This window comes from Puma concolor, chromosome C2 (assembly GCF_028749965.1).
Source record: "Puma concolor isolate L17-30 chromosome C2, mPumCon1.1.hap2, whole genome shotgun sequence".
NCBI classification, from domain to species: domain Eukaryota; kingdom Metazoa; phylum Chordata; class Mammalia; order Carnivora; family Felidae; genus Puma; species Puma concolor.
In genome coordinates, this window is record NC_141675.1 from 94057959 (window position 1) to 94082038 (window position 24080).

Sequence of the window (24080 nt, forward strand, 5' to 3'; positions counted from 1 at the left end):
TGGACTCCATCCTCACCTAAGGCGAAACCTAGTAAATGAATAGCAGCCATTGGGATGCCTAGAAACGGACAGTTCTAGGTGTTCAAAGGCTCAGGAAAGGGAGTAATAGAGTAATCCAAATGTTAGAGAGTAGGCAAGTTGAACCTGGCTCCTAGCCCTATAAACTCTAAATCCACAAAGTATTCTATGTGAGCTGTTTGGTGTTTCTCACCTCGAATCTAAACTACACTTGGACTACGATAGTTTTTATAATATACATAGCTCCTATGTTCATATCCGTTCAGCTGCCCACATATTTTTAAAATCAATATGAGCACATGGGAGTTTACATCTCATCTTAATTTCATCTTACTGCAGCCTACATTTAACAACTGTTCTGGGCTCTTGAATTCATAACACACTCAAAATTATTTCAATGGGGGAAGAGGAGATGCATGTGATTTATGAATACAGTTGAATGAAATTTATATTTCCAAAAGAGTATAATTAGACAAAATTCCCGGGAACAAAATCTGTATTCATTGTATCTGGAGAGAGGAGCTCTTTTTTCCTCAGTTTCTTTTCTAAAAATGAGTGTGTTCTATATCCTTGATGCAGAAGAGGCTGATAAGTCTGGAGGGGTGGAAAGAAATATGCTTGCTTGATTTATAGTATCAGTGATTTCTTGTGCTCTCAAAGTTTGGCCACCTTCTTGTAAAATGATAAACAAGTATCTGTTCCTCAAAATTCAGTTATAACACTTATAGCTTCATTTGCATCAAAACATTAGACATTTAAAATTAATTCAATTACTACGTTTAAATTTTTTATATATATGTACACAAACATACACAATTGGGGAGATGTAGCATTTTTATATAGTTTTTACATGGAATAATCGTGAGCAAACCAGGTGAAATCATTTTTATGTTTTTACACCAATAGCCTTTAGATGTGTAAAGGGCAATAGTAAAATAAGTAGTAAAGAAATATATAATAATACTTCTATTTTCCCACCCCCACATTTCTTTCTCCCCCAGAAAAGAAGGCAAAAAAAGGTTTACATCTCTAGCCAAAAGTTATTTAAGTCCTCTTGCCTTTATTTGACACTAAACTCAGGAACCTATTTGCTAAGCCTGTCCTTGGGTATAGAATGCCTTTTGTGAAATTAGTCAAAATATAATTTGCACAAAGGGCAAAAACATTTTTAGTGAAAATGGCTATAAACAATGCAAACACTTTCATACTCTGTAGCTTTCAAAATAGACACGTAAACAGGAACATACGGTGCATGTGTATCTAGACGGTTTATTAACTGCCTGCCAGTGTAGCCTTGTCACACAAAGCACCCCTGTGTTCCAGCCTCAGGAGAAAAGCCAAGCCCCAGTCCATATGCGGAGCAGACCTACACCAAGGCACACACATATGCACACAGCCAGTTCGGTCCCATGAACACATGTTCCAGAGATCCCTCACTTGGGTCCTCAAGTGCATGCAGAACCCCACATGGCATTCACAGAAATTCCTTGTGTTTCTTACGTCAATTATCACTGCTTTTGGTCAAAGCTATTTGTGTTTCTGCTTTGTTAGATTGAACTTGAAAGTATTGAAGGTCGGGAACCATGTCTGAGTCAGCATTGTATACCCCACAGCGAGCTGCAAACTGTTGGTGCTTACTAATGTGTTTGAATGGATGCAGAGACACAGAATGAGGTGCCCAGAAAGAAGGAAGAATAGACACAGAAGTCATGACAAGCTTCTGCCGTTTGCTACAGGCCTTCAGGCTTCTCTCACAGACACAAATGCACCTGCTGATGAACACAGGCCTGGGACTCACTGAACAGCTCAGGACAAGAGGCTGCAGGTTGGGAATGAGTGGGGTGGGAAAGACAGGGATACTTAGAGATAGCAGTGGAAACATCCAAGAAGCTAATGAACTTGGGTGCGAGCATAGAGTCCCAGATGGTCCAGCCCCAGTCACCTCTTCCCCTCTCCCACCATGACACTAAATCCCCAGACCACAGGGCCATTTCTAAGGGGAGGGTGATATTGCCTCTGGACGGGCCCAACCTATAGGCCAGTGCACTCTTCATCAAAGTGTCTATGTGGCTTCACTCTCCATGCTGGGGAGACCCTTATCCCCTTCCTGAAGAATGCCAGGCAGCATTGTCGGAGGGGTGGTTGTGCATTCCCCGGGGAGGCAGGACCTGTAAGGCATTGTCAGCTCTCAGCCGTATCCATCTATCTAGCCCCAGGAATGGCAGCTCCGAGGGCTCTGGCTGCCCCACGGAGGCTCGTCCAAGGGGCAGCTGCTCAGCCATCCGTGATGCTGAACAACTCCCGCATGAGGGGGGTAGCAAAGGGGTGTATGTCCTGGATGCGAAGCAGACGCTGGGTGTGCTGGGCGTTGATGCTGCGGAGCTCGGTGAGCATGGCCATGATCTTCAGGAACAGGAACCTGCAGACCAGCCAGAGGAAAAGTTGGGGGTGCAGCCCACCCTTGTCCCCATCCGCCAACCCTGGGACTGCTTTGAAGTTGCACAAGTTTGGAGCTTGGATGTTCTGTTAATCTCAGAACATCTCAGGCAAGCCAAGAGATAAGGTTCAGTTGAATTCCTGAAGCTTCCCTTAGTCTGTGGAAGAAAAGGGCAGAAAATCCTTGGGGGGATTGAGGTGTGGATTTGCACTCTCCACTTGCCCTTAATGCATGGGGCTTGAGTCCTTGTAGACAGACATTTCCATGGGAAAATCCAGGCATTGCAGGGGCCAAGTACATAAGGCAATCTTGGGGAGAAATCACTGCCTTGGCTAATGGCTGTGGGTCAGGACCAAATGGAGTAGTTGTGGAGGCAGGGACTACAGGCTGCCCTGAAGATCCTTCCTGCATCTAGCCTGGTATCTAGTGTCTCAGACAAACCTTATGCCTTAGTTTCCACATGATGCCTCCTGGCTCCATACAGGGGAGGACCAAGCAAATCTAGACCTGGTCACCCCCAGCATCCCAGATGCTGAGCTCAAAACAAAGTTGAAGCAGGCCAAGTAAGGACTTGAGGTTTTAGGCTCAGCCAGCATCCCAAGTACAGGCCTTCACCCCTCAAGGCCGAGGCCTTCGGGCACCAGGTCATGGAGACTGCTGAGGGGATGGAAACCCCATCTGGTGAAGCCCTGAGCTTTGCTTCCTTCTTTGCTTGTGACCAGAACAAACCAAGAAGTTTCCTACCCTGTTTGCTTGGGTTTGTTCCTAGAGGTGTGGGCCATGGACTTATCCACCTGGGGCTAGCTCCAGATCCAACCCAGCTGGCTCTGGACCCTGAGGCTCCAGTCCCTCGCAGGACAGTGGTGGCACCCACTCCATGGGGCTATTCTCAAGATTAAAGGTGACAATACATGTAAACTGCTTGGTACCAGGGCTGACACTTCTCAATACAAATGTATTACTTATTATCATCATTATTGTTATCCTGGTTATCTTTATTATCATTGCAGTTCTTGCTGGCTCTTGCTAGAAGACCCCGTAGGAGCCTCAGGAGAATTCCTGGCTGTTCCCGTCCCTGGCTGACAGGAGCGTAAAAGGGCAGATGTGAGCCAGGGAGCAATGTCCATGGCTGGGCATGGCCTCTGGCCCTCCTCAGGTTTCTCTAGTTGGGCTGAAGCTCAGGCTGACTGGGCAGGAGGCCTCACTGGAGGTCACGGAGCAGGGCCCCAAAGCCCCAGCAATCAGAGGCTGCCCCAGGAGTGGCTCCAGTCTGCCCTCCCAGAGAGGCCTGGGGAGGGGGCGGGGCGCTGGAGGATGGGGCTGCTGAAGGGACCCACTCATACCCTCCCTGCTTGTGCTCACCGGTGGGCAGGCTGGGGCCGATTGCACTCAATGTAGGCCTTCAGGGCGATGGCGAATCTCTCCTGCAGCTGGTCCACCACGCTGCGTTGTACCACACCAGGGCGGTCTGGTGGGGAGGGGAAGGCCGTGTGGTGCCAGCAAGACAGTGGGGGTGAAGACAAGCTCAGTTCCGCCCAGAGAGGGCAAAGTGCCAGCCAACCACCTTCCAGAGTCAGAGGCACCCAGGCCAGGAAGTAAGGGTAGCACTGGGAGGGCTATTTATCACCCCACCGACCCATGGAAAAACCAGCCAGGGTCCTGGTCCTGGCCAAGCAGCAATTGGGGGGCAAGGCCATTCATTGGTTGGGACCCACCCTGGGGAGGGTGGGGGATGTGAGGGTTGGGGGTGTTGCTGCCTCCTATAGCTAAGCCGGGGGGGGTGTGAGCAAGCGGGGGGGGGGGGGGCGGTGCAGAAGTGGCCCCATAGGCCAGGTGGGGTCATCACCTGGGGAGAAAAGAGAGATGGCCTGCATCAGCACATACTCCTCCTTATGCAGCTGCAGCTTCTTCAGCATGTAGTGGAATTTCAGCACGGGCTCCAGGAGAAGCTGCTGGAAGCCACCTGTGGGTGAGTGTGGCATGAAGGGCAAGCAAACTCCTCAGGAAGCTGACCCAGACTTCCCCTCACCAAGGTCTTGGTTCCAAACGCCCAGATCCTGGTGTGGCTCCTCCCCTCCCCCTGGGCTGTCCTTCCCTCCCTCTGCCCTGGGGGCAGGCATCTGTCTGGCACCTGCAGTGTCCTCCAAACAGTAGGACAGCCGGCCACACTCCCAGGTTCCAGTCTCTGCGTTGAACACTGTGTTGAATCTCAGTTGGCACAGCTCAAAGGTGGCCCCCTTCAGCAGGGAGATCTGGTCTTCGATGGGCAGGTCCCTGGCAGCAAGGATGGGGGGGTGCCAGCTTCCACACGGGGTCTATGGGCCAGCCCCCTCCCATCATGCAGAAATCCAGTAGGGGCAGGTAGCAGTGGCCCTGGCCCCATGAGGAGTCCTGGCTTTTGGATTGCCTCCACTCTCTCCCCTCATGGCAGCTGAGCAGATCGCTCCTCTCTGCCACCCCCTCCAGTGCATGAGTCCCATGCAGCAGCAATATTTGCTTCTTGCTGTCTGTTTTAGATTTAATTTCTGCCACTTCTCTCCAGGCAGCCTGGATGCCGCAAGCCCTGCTCCCAACACTGATACGGGCCTAGCCACAGTGGACACCTCTGACATTCCTGGATAGACTGACACACCTCCCAATCTGAGAGGCCCACCCCCCAGCTCCCCATTGAGGGCTGTTCCCAGTAGGACCCCAAGAGGGAGGACAGTCAGGCTGGCTCTTGAGGGGGCCCTCGGCCTGGCTTTGGTCTCATCGGAAATCCAGTCCCTTGTTTTTTGCACCACCTCCCTTCTTTTAGATCCATAATTTCAGGAAGTTGATCCTATTCTCTCGAGTAGTGCCTGGCTCACGACCTGGCAAGCAGCTGGCTTTGAACTCTATACTCTTTGCTTCCAAATCTGGCCTCTCTGATTAACTGTGACCCTGTGCAAGTTCCGTGACCGGGGTAAACCTCAGTTTTCTATTTGTAGAATAGAAAGAAGGTGATACTAATGTGTACCTCTAAGGGTGACTGTGCTCACAACTGTGGTCACAAGAAATGGCAAGTAACCTCACACCTCGATGTTACATTGTGGGTCATCAGATGTCAGTGGGGATCTGCGAGATCCACACATGGAAGTAGGCCTTTCTCCCTACTCGACCTAATTTGCTACAATCTGACCGGTGGCCACCCCATTAAATAAGGCCTGCGTGTCACCCACAGGGCCACAAGGGGAACTGGTGGGGTCCTGGAATATGACCTGCCCTCTGCCTACTGATGGAATCAGGGGCTTCTTGTATGTGTGACTCAGCTGTAGCTCACCAGGCCTGGCAAGACCAGTGCTCGGACTGAAGAATATGCCTGTCCAGACCTGACAGACTACATATCACGGGGCCATGGTTGCCACCACACCAGAAGGTCCCAGGGGTTCTTGCCAACCTCAGTTGCCCATCATTGTCCCCATACCTAGCTGTGGGGAGCCCAAGCCTTTGGTTCTCAGAACCACCCCTCTTCCTCATGACCTTCACAACCTTCTCTTGGTGTCTGTTCCTGTCTCTCCCTTTCTCCCTCTGGACTTCCTTCCCTTTCCTTCCTACTCCTTCTTTGTTCTTGAACCATCAACTTGAGATGGCCAACTCCTGCCCTTTTGCGGGGCAATCGGGAAGAGATTTACTATCTGAATGCCTACCATGTATGTGCTGGCTGCTCTTAAGATGTTTTCTTATTTCACACAACAGCCTTGCAGTGGGCGTTATTAGCAGACGAGAACGCTGAGGCACAGTTGGGTTACATGGCAGGCCTGCAGTCTAAAGCTAATGAGCCAGAGGGTGAGGCCTCCACTTCCCAGCAGTACCAGGTGCTTCAGGCCGGGGGGGGGGGGGGGCAGGGCTGGTAGAGATAAAGGAGGGTCCGTGGGCTCCCAAATGCAGAGGGACCTACCCTTCACCCTTTGAACCTGCTAGCCACTGCCTGCTCCTTTCCACACCATTCACCCAGCTCCTGTGTCCTACCTGAAGTGGGAGATGACTTTGGCAAAGTTAATGATGCCCTTGAACATGTAGGTTGACATGTCAGCCATGTGGGGCAGCAGGGAAAAGATCTCTTTCCCACTGCTGTCAGCTTGGGGTCTGTAGTTCCAGACGCTGCCATCTTTCCCCCGCAGCCGCAGAGAGACCTTCAGTGAGCACAGATCCTCCCTGATCTGGCTCCACTTGGCAGCGTCTTCCCCGGATGGAGTCTGCAGAGATTCCGGAATCCCAGGACCGCTGCTGAGCACTTCTGGCAGCTGGGACAGGAGCCAGGAGGTGAAGAGAGGACAGGAGAGATGGCATGTGTTCTCCCAAACAGGTTTCCACACAGGCCCAGAGGGTGTGCACAGCCACAGCTGCAGCCTGAGAGGACGCACAACAGCAGGTACATACACACACACACACACACACACACACACACACAGAGCACTTGTTTCTTCTCTCTGGGCTTCCGCTGTCGGGTGGTGCACTTTCTCGATCTGCCTGTCCATGTTCCCTCACATCCTTTCTGGTCTGAAATGAGTTTGCTCTCTTCCCAGTAGGAGGTAAGGGGTCTCCACCTATGGGTGTGTTCCAAGCATGCCTGACTTAGGAAGAAGGTTCTGGGAGCTACAGATAGAAAGAATAGATTTCTGGGGCGCCTGGGTGGCTCAGTAGGTTGAGCGTCCGACTTTGGCTCAGGTCATGATCTCGTGGTTTGTGAGTTCAAGCCCCGTGTTGGGCACTGTGCTGACAGCCTGGAGCCTACTTTGGATTCTGTGTCTCCCTCTCTCTCTGCTCCTGCCTTGTCCACGCTCTGTCTCTCTCTCTCAAAAATAAATAAAAACATTAAAAAAACAGAAAGAAAGAAATAACAGACTTCTGGGGCCACTGACTTCCAGCTCTCTGAATGGAGCAGGCCACCCAAAATACTTGTGAGCACAGAGGAGGAGGGGGGCACTGGGATCAAACATGGCTAACGTTGCTGGGGTCACAAATGTTTCTTAAATCTGTAAAACCCGTTCACAAATGCCACCCCCATGGTCCTGACCCTGTCCTCATAAAGCCCTGAATGCCAACAGCCCTGGGGCTACTCAGCTTTCCAAAACTCTATTTATGGCTCAGACCCAATTGCTACCTGCTGTGGAGGGAGAGAAAAGAAATTCTCAAACCTGAACTTGTGTCAGAATCACCTAGGGGTTCCTGTCAAAACACTGACTGCTGGGCCCTCCCTCAGAGTTTCTGACTCAGCAGGTCTGGGAGGATCTGAGAACTGGCACTTCTAACAATTTCCGAGGGACACTGCTGTTGTTGGGGCAGGAGCCACTCTTTGAGAACCCCTGGGCACAAGACTGGGGTTTTGAAGAGCTAGCATAATGGCTGAGCCAACTGGAAATCCTCATACCCGGAAATCCTTGAAGTGGGAGAAGGTGGTGTCAAAGGTTTTCGTCTGAGCATCCATCAGCTCTCTGATCATTGTCTGCTGTTCCTCAGTCAGACTCTTGGCTTCCAGGGGATGAGTGCCCATCCGTTCTCTCTTCTTCCTCCTGATCAAGGCCCGCCTCTGCTCCACAGCCGCGTCCGACATGATCACTGCGGGGATAACCAGAAGCAAGCGCAAGCACCTGCTAGAGCTTGGCTGCACTTTGTGACAGCAGGAGGGGACGTGCTGGTGACAAAACCCCCGCCTTTCCCAGGCTCCCCTGCTTAAGGGGAGAGAATGAGGTGTAGCTGGTGTGCTGTGCACGGCAGTGGGTTTTGGGACAATGTTGTAGGACGGTGGGAAGAACTCGGGCCGCAGAATCAGAAGGTGCTGGGTTTGCACGACAGCTTTGCCATTTACTAGCCGTGACCTTGAGCAAGCTCCTTACCGGCTCTTGGCTTCAGTTTCCTTCTTCATAATATGGAGTGGCAATGCTCACCTCACACCATTGCTACAATGAGGCATTGGGTGGAAAATGCCTAACAGAGCTCCTGGCACGTAATAAGTGGTCAGTGGCACCTGATAGTATTTTTTTTCTTGGTGGATTAGATACCAATAAGACTCCTCAGAGTCCCCCAAGGAATCTGGGTCTCCAAGACCCTAGCGAGCTGGGGCCACTGCTTAGCAAGAAATATCAACTCCAGCCACTTCCTATGTAGCCTGGAGCCTTAGGGCCTTCCGTGGATTTCTGGAGCCCACTTATGTGTGCAGAGCAAAGATGTGGGGTTGGTGTGAGGAACAGCAGGGACAGCCAGGGGAGAGACTTGCTTTCTGTCCACATAACCAGGGAACTTGTCCCCTGAAAGAGGCTGCCTACTCTGTGACGAGTGGAGAAAAATATACACTAGAAGCTTCCAGCCTTTTCCCGATTAGCTTTGAACTCAGTGACCTGGGAACACAATTATAACACCAAAGCTTGGCAGGTAGAATGAGAGCATCCTCTGGCACCTGTCTGCAAACAGTTCCTCTGTAGGACACCAGGTTTGGGAGGCTGATGGGCACCCGCTGCTGGAAGGTTGGAGGTCATATCACACCATGGGTCTCTGACTTCCTTCTCCCAAAATCACCTTGCCCAATTTTGCTAAAACACCATTAGGACACTTATGAAGGGGACAAAAAGAATCACGCAAGGGCACCTGAGGGGAGCGAGGGGCATGAGATGCCCACCACACCTGCCGGAGCAGAGAATAAAGATGCCCTGCACCCGTCAAGTCCCTCCCGCAAGGGCCCGTGGTGGTGCGGGCAGATGGCCCACAAGCTCTGCCCGACTTCGCCTGCGGCACCCAGGCCACGGGCTGACACGTGCACGCTCACGGTGCATGTCTGTACACGTGCTCATACACGTCCCCACGCTCCCTTCCTACTTGCCCCCCACCCCGACCCCGGACTCAGTGCCCGTGCACCCCAGCCCACACCCGCCCAAGGCACTTCCCGCCGCTCACTCTCCTTCTTCATGCCGCTCTCCAAGCACTTGCGGAGGCGGCAGGCCTGGCATTGTCTCCGGGTCTTCTGGGTGATCTCGCAGGCGCCCTTCCGAAAGGGGCACCTCAGCCGGGTGTTGCGTTTCATGGCTCTCCTGTGAGAGAACAAAGAGCAAAAGGTAGGTTCGGGGAATACCCAAGCTTCCCAGGCTGGGGGGCTCCAAGCTACATTTCACTCTGGACTCTGCTACAATCCGTACAACGCCACGTTCATTTCTCGCTGGAACACGGGTGCCCTTGACGGGCATTGGCCACGCCTCACCCCATGGGACCTGAGAGCAGCTGAGGCTTCACCACGTCAGCCCCAAAGCCCGTGCTTCTTCACTTGGGAGATGCGGAAGCTGCCTCAGGGCCTCCCTGGAAGTCCCCCGCAACCCCCCGTGCGTTCTGGCCCCCCACCCACGACATGCTGACTGGCGGCCCATCTTAGGGATCCTAGGGTGGGTCCTGGCTCTGGGGTCCATGTCCATTCACATGTCCGGCCACCAGGAAGAACTCTGCAGAGGACCAAGTCAGGCTGGCTGTCCTGGGAATTCAGGAGGGTCCTGAGCGGGCCTCTAGGTGGGAGCTGCTGTGTACATACCTGGCCCTGACGGCAGACTGGGAATCCCTCCTCACACATTCTCTCTCTGGCTCTGCTTTCCTGGTCAGCTGCTCTTCCTCCCATCCGAGCCCTGCATGGAGCTTCGGCCTCAATCTTTCTTCACTTGGAACAATGTGAGCCCTTCTGTCCAGGCCTGTCTTGCTCTGGCCTGGAGCTTCTTAATCCTTAATTTTTTTGGACCTCCCCATTTCCCTGCTTCTAGATGAGATTGCTTTGTCCTACTCTTCTTTTCTTTTATGCCTTTCTTTACTTAACAGTCACTCCCTAAAGCTGGTTTGAGTACTTGCAGTTTGGCTTTCCTCTTTTATGAACTGATTCTCCATTTTATTCAAGAACACATGGAGAAACAAAGGCATATCTTAATGAGAGGGGCCCTTTCCCACGTAGGGTAGGAAGATGGAAGATGAATTCCCCTGACATAGTCATGGCTCTCTTGAAACATTAGGAGGCTTTTGAATGGGCCACTGCCCCACACTCCCGGGAGATAGGTCAAGCTGAGGCCCTGAAGCAGTGCCCAGCGGGTAACGCAGAACCCCATCAGACATGACCCAGTGTCAGAGGTGGCAGGTGGGCAAATGTTGGCAAGTAACTACCTGAAAAAGCCCTTGCATCCTTCACATGTCATGACATTGAAGTGGTAGCCAGTAGCCTTGTCCCCGCATACACGGCAGATTTGGGGACCCCCATCTCCCTCAAGTGTGCTGACGGCAGGCTTCCCAGGAGCTGAATCTGCGGCTTCGCAGTGCATAAGGGCAGCATGTTTCCAGCTTTCTCCAGGTCTCTCCTCCAGGTTGGCTGCCGGGCCTCTTGGGCTACAAGTGAAAAAAACCACAGGGAACGAAAGGGCTGGACAGAGACATGCTGAGGCAGTCCTCACTGTGGTCGCTCACATGTGGTTCTGTGGACCCAAGAGCTGACCCCAGGTGGAAGATTTGGGGGTGGGTTAGACTTGTTATCAAGAGAGATGTAACCATGGCATTGTGTATACAATAATAGGGCCCTGGCACGTTGAGCAAGCACAATGGGGAGAGAAGGGGAAGGAGAAGAGATGAGAAGGAAAAAGAAAAGGCTATCTGGGTTGAGTTACAGAATATACTAAGATTAGGAGCCCATGATCTGGTCAAAGGCCCATAGAACAGCCCACTTTCTGGAGATGGTCTGGGACTAGGGAGACCCGAGGGAGACAGTCTCTCAGGCATGTTGTGGCCCAAGCTCCCAGAGAAAGCTTAAAAGCTGTGCAGAAAGAGGGATTTCAACTGAGTAACCAAGCAAATGGGGAGAAAGACAGAGAGGAGCCAGGCTCAGGAAGCAGGAAGAAAATGGCCCAGGTCCCAGTCTAGCTGGGACATGAGTGAATAATCAAAGAACTTGTACCCATTAATAGAGCTGTGTTCAAGAGGCTCGCCCCAGGCAGCTTGCACCCGGACAGCGTGACTTGGATTCTGTACTTAGAACGAGCACAGAGGACGGTGAGCAGAAATAGAGAGCTGTCCCGTTCACGACTCTTCTCAAAAGCTTCTCTGCGCACTGATTCTGAAGGGCTGCCACACCACAGATGACGCTGCCTTTTCTAAACCTCAAATAAAACCTTAATAAAATTTTAACACTCGAGGGGCGCCTGGGTGGCTCAGTCGGTTAGGTGTCCGATTTCAGCTCAGGTCATGAACTCGCGGTCCGTGAGTTCGGGCCCCGCATCGGGCTCTGTGCTGACAGCTCGGGGCCTGGAGCCTGTTTCGGATTCTGTGTCTCCCTCTCTCTGACCCACCCCCGTTCATGCTCTGTCTCTCTCTGTCTCAAAAATAAATAAACATTAAAAAAAAAATTTCAACACTCGAGTTTCTGTTTCCAACAGCATGACAGATGACAGCAAGCAGTTTCACCTGTAAAGACGAATTAGAAATTAATCTGTCCTGCAGCCCCGACCTTCCAATAAACTGCAAATAAAATAGGCTGACAGAAACTTGAACTGAACCGGTGTGCACAGAATCTGCCCTGATTTTTCAAATCATTAACCCTGACCTCAAATGGGCTTGCTGACAAAATGTGTATGCAGAGTGTTCCCAAAAACCTGAAGCCAAGGATTCGATTTAAAGAGCTTTTGGGGGGGCGCCTGGGTGGTGCAGTTGGTTAAGCGTCCGACTTCAGCCAGGTCACGATCTCGCGGTCCGTGAGTTCGAGCCCCGCGTCAGGCTCTGGGCTGATGGCTCGGAGCCTGGAGCCTGTTTCCGATTCTGTGTCTCCCTCTCTCTCTGCCCCTCCCCCGTTCATGCTCTGTCTCTGTCTGTCCCATAAATAAATAAAAACGTTGAAAAAAAAAATTTAAAGAGCTTTTGGGTGGGCAGTGTTCCCAGACACCCTCAGAGGCAGACACATTCCTCCTCTCTAGAGGAACCACTTTCCACCTAGGCACAAAGAATCATACAAGTAGTTTTCAAGAAATACGAGCAAAAACTCACAAATCATGAACCAGAGACGAACACAGCAGCCTGAACAAGAGCCAGCAAAAACAACTTACAGCAGAATTACACGTACAAAGAATTGTTCGCAAAGGGACAAAGGGGAGGAGGCTTTTACTTATGCTGTGTCTGACTGATACATTCTCCAGTTCCGTAATGAGGGGTATTAGGATTAATGCCAGAGACTCATTTCAGAGCATTTGTGTAACTTTTACTTTGGCCTAAGCTCACTGTTAACTAGACAGATCTTGGACATTCTGCAGTTCAGTCTCTCATGTGGTCAGGAAGCCCCAGAGACCCTGTGACAGCTATGCTCCCAAAAACCTATGCTTGCCAAAACCACCCCTCCTGCGGGCCACACCTTAGTGCCATCCTTTCCTGTGAGGAATCCGGGAGGGCCTGTGACTTGCTTTAACCAGTGAGTCGTCAGAAGTGACACTGTGCCAGTCCTGGGCCAAAGCCACAAGGCCTGGTAGCCTCTGCTTCTGCCCTTTGGGGAGTCCTAACCCACCATGTGAGAAAGTTTAGCTATGCCGCTGGGGTGATCACCCCCTGAAGGGACCATGCGGAGAGGCCATGTGAAGAGGGAAAACTTTGACACGGCCAGATGACAAAGACCCAGCTGCCCCAGCCTTCCAGCCATCCCCATCAAGCCCCAGACATTTGAACAAGCGCTTGTGGACATCCCAGCCTAGTTAAGTGTCCTACTGATGTCATGTGGAGCAGAACTCCTGACTGAGCTCTGCCAACACAGAATCATGACAGAAAATAAAATGGTGGCTGGTTTGGGGGAGTAAGTTTTGGGGAGGTTGTTACATGGCAAGAGATAATGGAAACAGAACCCCTAGAGTTTTGTTAGAAATAGATCTGACCTGGGGTGGATGGGTGTGCCAGCTGATGCCTGCAATTCTGTCCCTACTCCCCCCTTACATCAATCCTTACAGCATGGTGCCCTGTAGACAGGAAAATTACAATAACTTGGTGGCTGGTATGTCAGCCACATCTCTCTTTCATGTGAATTTAATAAGACTAATTAAATATGCAGTTTCAACTGAATCCAGTTGTGTTTGTTCTGGGCGTTGCACCTGTTCCTCCATGGCTTGGTAATCTGAGCATGCTGGAAAATGGTGCTACAGGGAAGACAAGTCTGAACTTGGGGAGAGAGAAAGGAAGGAGAGTGATGCATCCCAAGGCGACAGTGGAGGGAAATTCTAAAGGAAATGTGAGTTAAGTATCTGCTATGGAAGGAGCAAGAGAGACTTCGGTTAATACTGGGACCAGAAAAGAATCCCACAGAAAGCTGGACATGATGGTCTTGGATTCACAAACAGGAGGGAAAGAGTGGACTGGGTGCCCTGCTTCTGTTGAGAAGAGCACCATGGCAGTTGCCAAAGCAGGGCATTCACTAAGTTCCCAGTCCAGCGGTTCAGAGGCTCTTCCACTGCCCTCCATATGCACCCCCGGAGCTCCGCCTCCACCAGGGTGTCCCTTCCTGCACGTCCACACGCTGCACTCTGCTCAGTAAGTGATTCTCCAGGGTCACCGTGTGAGACACGGGCACTATCCTCTCTTGCTCTTCCCTGGCTCCCTCGCTGGTCCATGAGCAGAACCACCCAGCCAAGGACAGACTCTGCCCAGCTGGTGTGGAGGAACGTTCACCCAATTCTCAACGTAGTCAATGGGCAAGCAGAGGTGGGCAGTAGTTAGATTATGTGGGGTCTGAGGCTTCTACAACTGGAGGGGGTCTTCTTCAAGAAAAAGAATACTCATTGCAAATACATAATTAGGTACCAAAGAGAATATGTATTTGTGAGAAAGATTAAGAAAGGAAATCACAATGAATTACAAATATTAATATTGTCCTTTGTGGGAAACAGAATAATGGCCCCCAAAGATATCCAGGTCCTAATCCCTAGAACACGTGAATGTGCTTCCTTATATGGCAGAAGGGTCTTTACAGATGTGATGGAGGGTACAGACCTCAAATAGGGAGATTATCCAGAAGTAACTGTGTGGGCCTGATATAATCACATGAATCCTGAAGATCAGAGATACTTTCCTGGGTTTGGTCAGAGGAAGAGATGTGACAGTGGAAAAGTGAGCAGCGAAGTCTCTGCCGGCTGGTCTGAGATGTGGTCTCAGATGCTACATTGCTGGCTTTGAAGATGGAGGAAGGGGCCATGAGCCAAGGAATCTGGGCAGTCTCTAGAAACTGGAAAAGGCAAGGAAACAGATTCTCCCCTAGACCTTCCAGAAGGCACCAGCCTGACAACACCTTGATTTTCAGCCAGTGATACTGACTTTGGACTTCTGACATCTGGAACTATAAGATAATAAATTTTATATCAGGCCACCAAGTTTGTGGTAATATTGCAGCAGCAATAGAAAGCAAATTATTCCCCTCAAATAACAATGATTTTGTAATGTCATTTTTTATACCAAGAACAGAAAGATAATAAAGTTTTTCCTCTAGCATCACTGGTCAAAATTTGCTTTTTATTATGATAACGGGAAAATTTTTCATCTTCCCATCTAGCTGAGGATTGTTGTCAAACTTAAGAAGACCTCTATCAGGGGCGCCTGGGTGGCGCAGTCGGTTAAGCGTCCGACTTCAGCCAGGTCACGATCTCGCGGTCCGTGAGTTCGAGCCCCGCGTCGGGCTCTGGGCTGATGGCTCAGAGCCTGGAGCCTGTTTCCAGTTCTGTGTCTCCCTCTCTCTCTGCCCCTCGCCCGTTCATGCTCTGTCTCTCTCTGTCCCAAAAATAAATAAACGTTGAAAAAAAAAAATTAAAAAAAAAAAAAAAAGAAGACCTCTATCAAAATTCTTTCGTATAAATGTTCATATAGGGAAGAATTTTGCACGGTCTAGGTTCTGGCTCCACACATTTCAAACCTCATTCCCCTCCTTTAGCCTGTGCTGGCCACCTGCAGTGATAGTGGATGAGCAGCAGAGTGGGGCATTCCTGGGACCCATTGCTACACTGGATGGGTAGCAGTAACTCAACTTCACACGCAAGTAACCACCACCATGTGAATACACCCAAACTACACGTATCCCCAACTCAGCTGCCCCTAAACTAATCTCCAATGAGCCCATGGCCAACTTCCATCAACCCCTGACTTCAGGGGAAATAGGACAGTGGAGTAGAAATTGTCTCAAAACAACCATGCTTAAATATCTTCCTTTTGAAAATGTTACAAAAACACATGACTGTGGGAAGGAGCCTATGTAAGTAAGGGGCCCAGAAGTTTAAGCTTCATTAGCTAAAATCAATCTCTTCTCTGGTTCTGTTGCTCCTGTAAACTAAGCTACACAACTTGCTGGTGTCTCCAGGAGGGACCACATCTCAGACTGGCCAGCAGAGCCTTCGCTGCTCAGTCTTCTCTGTGTTACAGGGTGATGCTGAGGTCAGGCCCAAATGCCTTGACAAAAATGGCAAAACAGGAAGTCTTTAGAGAGGCCCCTTCCATTGATCGGGCACAGTGGGACTGCTTCGCCTGTGGTTGACCCTCTCCTGCCTCCCTGCTGCACCATTAACTCTTTAATCTTCTTCAGTGACAAGGATTGAAGCTTCTGTTTCTGTCTGGTAACTCTGAAGGGGCAAGAGTGGACTCTGGCTCGAAGAGAAGGGATTGGCAGCAGTGTGGGAGTTAAAGTCAGATCTGGGGTGTTGAAAGGACACCCACTAAATAACTTTTTTTAAGCACAGAGATCAAGGAAAGCTTTTGGTAGAAAAAAGCATTACCCCCTCCCCTGTCCCCTCACATCAGAAGAAGATAAGATGTGTCAGATAAAATGCCAACATTTGTGAGACAATTACATGAGAAGAAGTGATGTTGCAGACAAGTATTCACAGCCTCCCATCTCTGTCCTCATAAAGGAGACTCCTAAATTCACCCAGCCTGACCTCGCAGCAAGAGGATGCTAAGCAGGCCCACCCCATTCACAACGCCCTCAGAGGGGCTCCGGGTTGGACCAGGTCCAGGAACCTGAACAATGGGTCCATAGACTTTCTGGGTGCCTGTGAAGGATGGGGTTACTGCTCTCTCTCAGGGACAAGTGATCCAGTGACCCACTGAGATCCTCTCCTAGTGACACTGAATGCAGATATACAGACACAGCAACTTAAAGGGCTGACTGACTGGGCTGCTGACAAGGGAGCCACCGTATTCAAAGGGTATCAAAATGTTGCTAGAACAAATCAGAAATGAAGTAAATCATAAGCTGTTTCCTTTCCTACTGAGGTCATCATCACCCTGAGGCAGAGATTTAAGCACTCCTTGACCGTGCAAACCAGTCCCTGTGGAGTAATCGGGGGGCACTCGTATGCCTGTCACGCTGGGCCACTGCAGCCAACCACCTGAGGAGAAGCGTCTGGACAACCCTGAATAACCTGCTAAAATTGGCAGACAGAGTCAGAAGCAAAATCATGTGCGGTGTAGGGCTGTCTTCATGGAATGAGTAGAATATTATCGAAACACTTAAACATGCCTTCTAAGAAGTTGTCTGGTTTGGAACACGGCACAGAATAAATCACTTATTTTGACCATGAAGTACGTGATACACCTTCTGCATCAGAAAAAAAAAAAAATCACTCACCAACAAATATACGAAAAGATGCCCAGCAACAATCGTTAGGGATATGCAATGGGACCTCACTTTACACCCATTAGGATGGCTGCTGTCACAAACCCAGAAAATAACAAGTGTGTGGCAAGGATGTGGAGAAATTAGAACCCTCGTGCATTGCTAGTGGGAATGGGAGATGGTGCAGCCACTGTGGAAAACAGTATGGTGGTTCCCCCAAAAATTAAAAATAGAACCATATGATCCAGCAATTCCACTTCTGGATTGAAAGCCGGGTCTTGAAGAGATATTTGCACACCCACGTTCACAGCAGCATTATTCACAACACAGGTGGAGGCAACCAAAGTGTCCACCAACAGATGAATGGACAAACAAAATGTGATATATACATATAATGCAATATTTTCAGCCTTGAAAAGGAAGGGAATTCTGACACAGGCTACAACATGGACGAACTTTGAGGACATTACGCTAATGAAATAAGCCAGTCACAAAAGGACAAGTACTATATGGTTCCAGTTGTACGAGATACTTAAACTAATAAAAAGCTAACCTCATAGAAACGGAAAGTAGAATGGCGGCAATGTATAGGCATTATAGTTAATAATACAGCATTGTTAATGTAGTCAGTTGGCTAATAATACAGTATTATTTATTTGAAAGCTGCTGGGAGTAGATCTTAAGCATTCTTACCACACACACACACGCACACACACACGCACACACACACACAGTTAATTAACTATGTCTACTGTGTGGGGCGATGGATGCGTTAATTATTCCGATGTTGGTAATCATTCTAAAATGTATATGTATAGCAAATCATCACGTTGTACATTTTAAATATATACAAATTTATTTGCAGTTATTTCTCAATAAAATATAAAAAGGTAGGAGAATGGTTGCCAGGGGCTGGAGCAAGAGAGGAATAAGGAGTTGTTTAAAGGGTAGAGTTTTAGTTTTATCAGATGAAAAAAGATCGGTTGCACAACAATATAAATATACTTAACATTACTGTACACTTAAAAATGGCTAAGACAGTACATTTTATCTGTATTTTACCATAAATTTTTAATTTTTTTTTTCAACATTTATTTATTTTTGGGACAGAGAGAGACAGAGCATGAACGGGGGAGGGGCAGAGAGAGAGGGAGACACAGAATCGGAAACAGGCTCCAGGCTCTGAGCCATCAGCCCAGAGCCCGACGCGGGGCTCGAACTCACGGACCGCGAGATCGTGACCTGGCTGAAGTCGGACGCTTAACCGACTGCGCCACCCAGGCGCCCCAACCATAAATTTTTAAAACAGCATCACTTGTGGGGCACCTGGGTGCCTCAGTCCGTTAAGGGTCCGACTTCAGCTCAGGTCATGATCTCATAGTCTGTGAGTTTGAGCCCCGCATCGGGCTCTGTGCTGACAGCTCAGAGCCTGGAGCCTGCTTCCGATTCTGTGTCTCCCTCTCTCTCTGCCCCTCCCCCACTCACGCTCTGTCTGTCTCTCTCTGAAAAATAGACATTAAAAAATTTTTTTTAAATAAATAACATGACTTGTCACTAAATAAATGTTGATCAAGTATTTAACGAATATTAAAAGGGAAGGCCAAATAGTAGACTGATGTGAGTGGCCACATATCTCAGTCCTGCTTTGCACAGGCAGCCCTGACACAGAGAAGGCAGCTGTGGAGCCAGGCAGGGCTGTGAGGAAGCAGACGGCAGGGGCAGAGATGAAGCAGGAGGAAAGGAGTTAAAGAAGTAAAGGAAAGAAGAAGCAACAGTAGTTAAAAGCACTACAGTGAGAAATAAAAAGATAACCAGGTCACAGTCCAGCTGCGCTTGAGCTTGAACGACCCTGGCTTTCCAACCACATTGGAAATCGGCGACAGTTAAGACAAAATTTCTGCCTGCCTTGTCTTGTTCGTCTGCTTCAGATTCCACGTTAAGGGAACCCAGAGCACGTGCATATAATTTCAGAGCAGGTTCTCCAGCATTAAAGTGAATACAGATCACCTGGGGAGCTTGTTAAATGCACGTTCTAGTCCCTGGGTCTTGGGTGGGCCCCGTGCCTTCTTTCCCACAGGCTCCTGGATGCTGCTGGTGCTGCTGGTCTATGTCCACACTTGGAGTGGTAAGGACCTAAGAAATCCAACTAACCCAGACAGAAAATCAGCTGGACACAAAAAGGACACGATGGAGAAGATGACTGAGCGGAAGGCAGAGGGTATGGCAATTCAAACATTTTGGGGGTTCTAGAAAATGGGGGAAGTAATCAAACACACATATGAAATAACCGGCCTTGTAAATTGTTGTCTAAAGTCAATATACATTTGGGGGTGAGACAGCTCCTTCCAAGGAAAAGGGGGTAGGGAGGAGGTGAATATACATTTAATCTTCAAATGAGTCAAATCAAAAAGCTTTGGAACTAGGTCGCCAAGATTATGGGGAGGAAAGCGTGGGCAACTTGGACTTGAAGCCAAAAGGAGTCTAAGTGGAAGGAGAAAATGATACAGAACTCATGATTTTAGGGATGGAAACTATTGGAAGCAGCAGGATTATAATACACATATGTTTATAATATATCTTATGTGTGTAGATATATGTATGTATCTATACACATAAATGTATAAAATCAGAAATGTATGTATGTGTGTGTGTATATATATCAGAACTGGCCAGAGGGTAAAGAGGAGAAAAAGCAGGTAAAGGGAAACTTACACAATAATTGGGTTTCTAAGAAATTGACAGTGAAGCTTACAAACTCTTGGCTTCATTCGGTGAAGGGAAAAGGTAGAAATTTTATTAACTCCTATTACATAGGTTTTGTTGTTACAAAGTGAGGTGCCTGTGAGGTAAGCAGAGTGAGGTCTTTCCACAGTTGAGCAGGGCAAGACAGGTCTTACTGTCTACAACTGAGGAAACTGGGGCTGTATGTCCAAGGGCACAAAGGCAACAAGTGGTTGAACTTCCTTTTCCCTTTATTCTGATTCTTCCTATAGTGCAAATGGATACACTATGTACTATGTAAGTTACACTTTTTGTCACAAAGTCACCGGGATAAAATGAGATCATATAAAGTTTTTTTAAAAATGGATCAAATATTGCACAGGACTCCCTCCTTGGCCCTGACATGGGACAGGCACCCAGAGGGAACTTAGCAAAGATCACATTACACGAATTCAAATATGAAAAGTCAGCTGCTATCTTTAGGTGGCCATAAATGAAACATGGCTTTTGTTCTTCCTGGGGTACAGTCATCAGATTCAAGCTGTCAGAAAATTTGTTTCTAGATACAGATCAGGGTCAAGAGCTGGTATCAGCCCAAGTCAAAAGCACACCCTGCACCATCTTCCAATATTTAACAGGACACAATGACCTCTGATTGAACTCTTACATACACGTGCAATGTTCTTATCGCCTAGGGTTTTATAGTTTGGCATTCATAGAGACCCAGGAGAATTGTTTCATACATTACATGAACAATTTGGATATATCTCTTTATCTTAATTTCCAGTTGGATATTGTTATTTTGGTGTTTCACAGAAGTTTAGAAGGTATGGCAGGTGGATGAGGAGGTATTGGGTGATAGGGAACTCTTCCCAGTCCCCTTCAAATCATACCACTTAGAAGGCACCACACACACTCCTGTGTCAAAGAGTCCGACAGAGCAGTCTCCAAGAAATATGAGTCCACACATGAAATAAAAATGAATTAAAATCAGAAACGTGACAAAAAACCTAAGACCTCTAAAGGTTTATGAATGGTACCCTTAGAATTGTGCAATGTACTACTCACATAACTGTATACATCATCCCTAAGACTATGCTTGGTCTTAACTATTCCTCTGCATTGTTCTGGAAGGCCAAGAAAAGGCAATATGACAAAAAAAAAAAAAATTAGGCCTGGCAAACTGACACATTAGTAAGCAGGAAAATGCTTAATAAATAGCAAGCATCAGGGTGTGGAGGAACAGTATCTATCATTCCCTGCTGGTGGGAGTATAAATTGGTGCAGGCACTATGGAGGGGATTTCACAGTAACAAAAATTAAAATGCACATAATCTATGTATAATACATATAAAGTTAAGGAGGTAGAGCTACATACGGATGTGGAAAGTCTCCATATGGAAAACAGATATGAAAAGTTTGTTGAATGGAAAAATAGAATGAGAATAATATGACAACAAATGGCTTATTAGTACACATATGTGTATGTGAATGCAGAGGAGACTGGCAACAAATACCCCAAACTAGTTATAGCAGTTACTTTTGGCTTAAGGAGATTAGCTTTATCTATGCTGATTCTTACCTACTTACTTACTTATTGTTGCAAGTTTTTACTTAAATTTTAGTTAACATATAGTGCAATATTGGTTTCAGGAGTAGAATTTAGTGATTCATCACTTATATTTAACACCCAGTGCTCATCACAAGTGCCTCTCCTTAATGCCCATTACCCATGTAGCCCATCCTCCCCTAAAGCAACCCTCAGTGTGTTCTGTATAGTTAAGAGTCTATTTTATGGTTTGCCTCTCTTTTTTTCTCCCTCTATGTTCATCTGTTTTGTTTCTTAAATTCCACCTATGAGTGAAGTCATAAGGTATTTCTTTCTCTGACTTCTTTTCGCTTAGCATAATACTCTCTAGCTCTAGCCACGTCATTGCAAATGGCAAGATTTCATTCTTTTTGATGGCTGAGTAATGTTCCATTGTATGTATACCATACCCTATTTATCCATTCATCAGTTGACGGACATTTGGGCTCTTTCCACAATTTGGCTATTGTTTATAATGCTGCTATAAATATTAGGGTGCATGTGTCCCTTCAAATCAGTATTTTTGTATCCTTTAGGTAAATACCTAGTCGTGCAATTGCTGGATCATAAGGTAGTCCTATTTTTAACTTTAGGATTCATCATTTTACAAAGAGTAAGTAATCATGTGTTACATCCATTTAAAAAGCTATTACCTACTAACAATAGTTTAATCAGTTTTGTGGTTGTTTATTATGTTTGTTCCATAATAATTGAAGAGTAAGTTGATAGTTTGAGACTAGGAGTTAGCAAACTTTTCCTGTAAAGGGCCAGATAGTTAACATTTTAGGCTTTGGGGGCTATACTGTCTCTTTTGCAACTACTCAATTCTGCCATCCTAAGGCAAAAGCAGCTGTAGGTGATATGTAATTAACGAGCATGGCTGTGTTCTAATAAAACTGTATTTACAAAAATAGTTGGTGGTTCTGATTTGGCTTGTAAGCCATAATTTGCCAATCCCTGGTTTAGACTGTTCATTATACAACTAACACATATTTTTCAAGTATATTTTAAAAATGAGTATTTTCGGTATATGGAAAAATTAATCTTTCCTATTAGATAACTAATTAAGCAGTAGCCTCTGGGGCCTTGCTTAGAATATTTGGACTCTGGTCATATCATTAGAGATCAAAGGCCCATCCCAGTGGAAATAACCCAGTCACCTCGGCTGTCTTGGTGCTGACCGTTGACTTTCCCAGCAGCAGAGCCTCACAACCACCCCACGTAGGAGTGGTATAGTGCCTGTCACAGCTGACTCACTGAATCAAGGTTCAGTGGCCTCAGAGGTGACTCCTGACCATCCCCAGATAAGGTATTGTCTTAAAGCCTCTGACTATAGCCTCAATCAGGATGGGCTGTAGTATGGGAAGAAGGAGGGCTTCTACAAGCACATGTAGGAGAGGTTTTTGTCCTGTGGGACAAGGTGTGTACTCTGGCAAGTAAAGGTAGAAACCTCACTGGCCCAAAGCCAACTAGGCCCTAGGACTGGGTAGGGGTTTGGAAAAGCCCCTGAGGGACCCCTCACTGAGGTGGTGAGGCCCTACGACTCCTGCTGCCGAGTCTCAGCCTGGTCCCAAGGGCTGCCAGTTCCCTCAGCGGCCTACAGGAACAGGGCTGAGTCGTTCCCAGCTCCCACAGTCCCCGCACCTTGGTATTTTCTGGATCTGGAGACTCCAGCCCTGCAACGGAGAGGGGGCTGATTGTATGTGTGACTCATCGTGGCTGATACAAGATTGACGTTTCCACTGTGATTATTTCTTTAGGAGATACTTGCATGATCAGGGAGCATGGTTAATGGAACTCTGTATTAAATGATTATCTTCATGTTTTTTTCCATCCTGGAAATGTGAACAGCAGCAAGGCCAACGGGATATACAACCCTCTCTGATGCTGCTCTCAAATGTTAAGATACAGTTGTGCTCCCACACTGCTTTTGCAGAGAGCTGGGGGGTGGGTGTGCAGTCTGCCCCCAGCAAAAGAGAAAGAAAGAAATCCATACCTGCTTGGTGGCAACTTCTTTGCTGTGACTTCTCCTTTGGGATCCACTTTGAATAACTAGGAACAAAGGATCAATCAAAACCTCTGTACCCCTGAAGTCGCTGCCTTGGTGAAGACTGGAACATTACCTTAAAATTATGCTTTTCGCAGTAGAGCACAATTTGCCTGGGCAGAGGCTGTGGCTCCTGTTGAAGGTAAGGCAGTGCTTCCTCTTCCCTAGTTATGGGTTATTTCCTAGGATGTGAGCCAATCTTGTCTCTCACCTACATTTCAGTCCAGGTCAGATGTAGGCTCTGAATGGCCCCCATCTGGCACTCCTAAGTCCCAAGTCCAGAGCTCCAACTAGCAAATGAACCTACTACCGTATTTACTCTCATTATGTGCCCCTACTTTTTTCTCTCTCATGTCTTCACTGTAAAGCACAGGAGAAGGTGAGGAATGTTGCTAGTGTCTGCTTTGTCTAACTGATTCTGAGGAAGTTCATGCATCTGAGGGTGTCTGTGCTGTACCTCTCGGGGAAAGTTAATTCACAATTAGATCTCCTAATGCTTTGTCCTTTGTCTAAGTAAGCCACCTTCCTGGACATTGTTACTTGGCATGAAAGTGAACCAAGTACTGGATGATGAGTGAGGGCCAGAATGTTTATGTAAGAGAGGGACACACAGGGAGAGAAGAAAAGGGAGGAATGAGGGGTTTGAGCCCATAGCAGGGTGTGTGACCTG

The 24080-nt window shown here is 48.0% G+C and overlaps 1 protein-coding gene across 2 annotated transcripts; it reads right to left on the bottom strand.

Annotated features, from left to right (window-relative positions):
- Positions 1-834: 834 nt before the first annotated feature.
- On the bottom strand, positions 835-23658 carry NR1I2 (nuclear receptor subfamily 1 group I member 2). Of its 2 annotated transcripts, XM_086675337.1 has the most exons (10): positions 23487-23658; positions 23360-23415; positions 10604-10822; positions 9368-9501; positions 7848-8035; positions 6446-6720; positions 4587-4729; positions 4302-4418; positions 3818-3923; positions 835-2437 (listed from the first exon to the last, which is right to left on the bottom strand). In XM_086675337.1, the coding sequence occupies exons 3-10, from the start codon at positions 10756-10758 to the stop codon at positions 2293-2295; spliced, it is 1263 nt and encodes a 420-aa protein (XP_086531463.1). In that variant the 5' UTR covers positions 10759-10822; positions 23360-23415; positions 23487-23658; the 3' UTR covers positions 835-2292. The 2 variants fall into 2 exon arrangements, with proteins under 2 accessions (XP_086531463.1, XP_086531462.1); XM_086675336.1 differs by having other exon boundaries at positions 23360-23658.
- Positions 23659-24080: the final 422 nt, after the last annotated feature.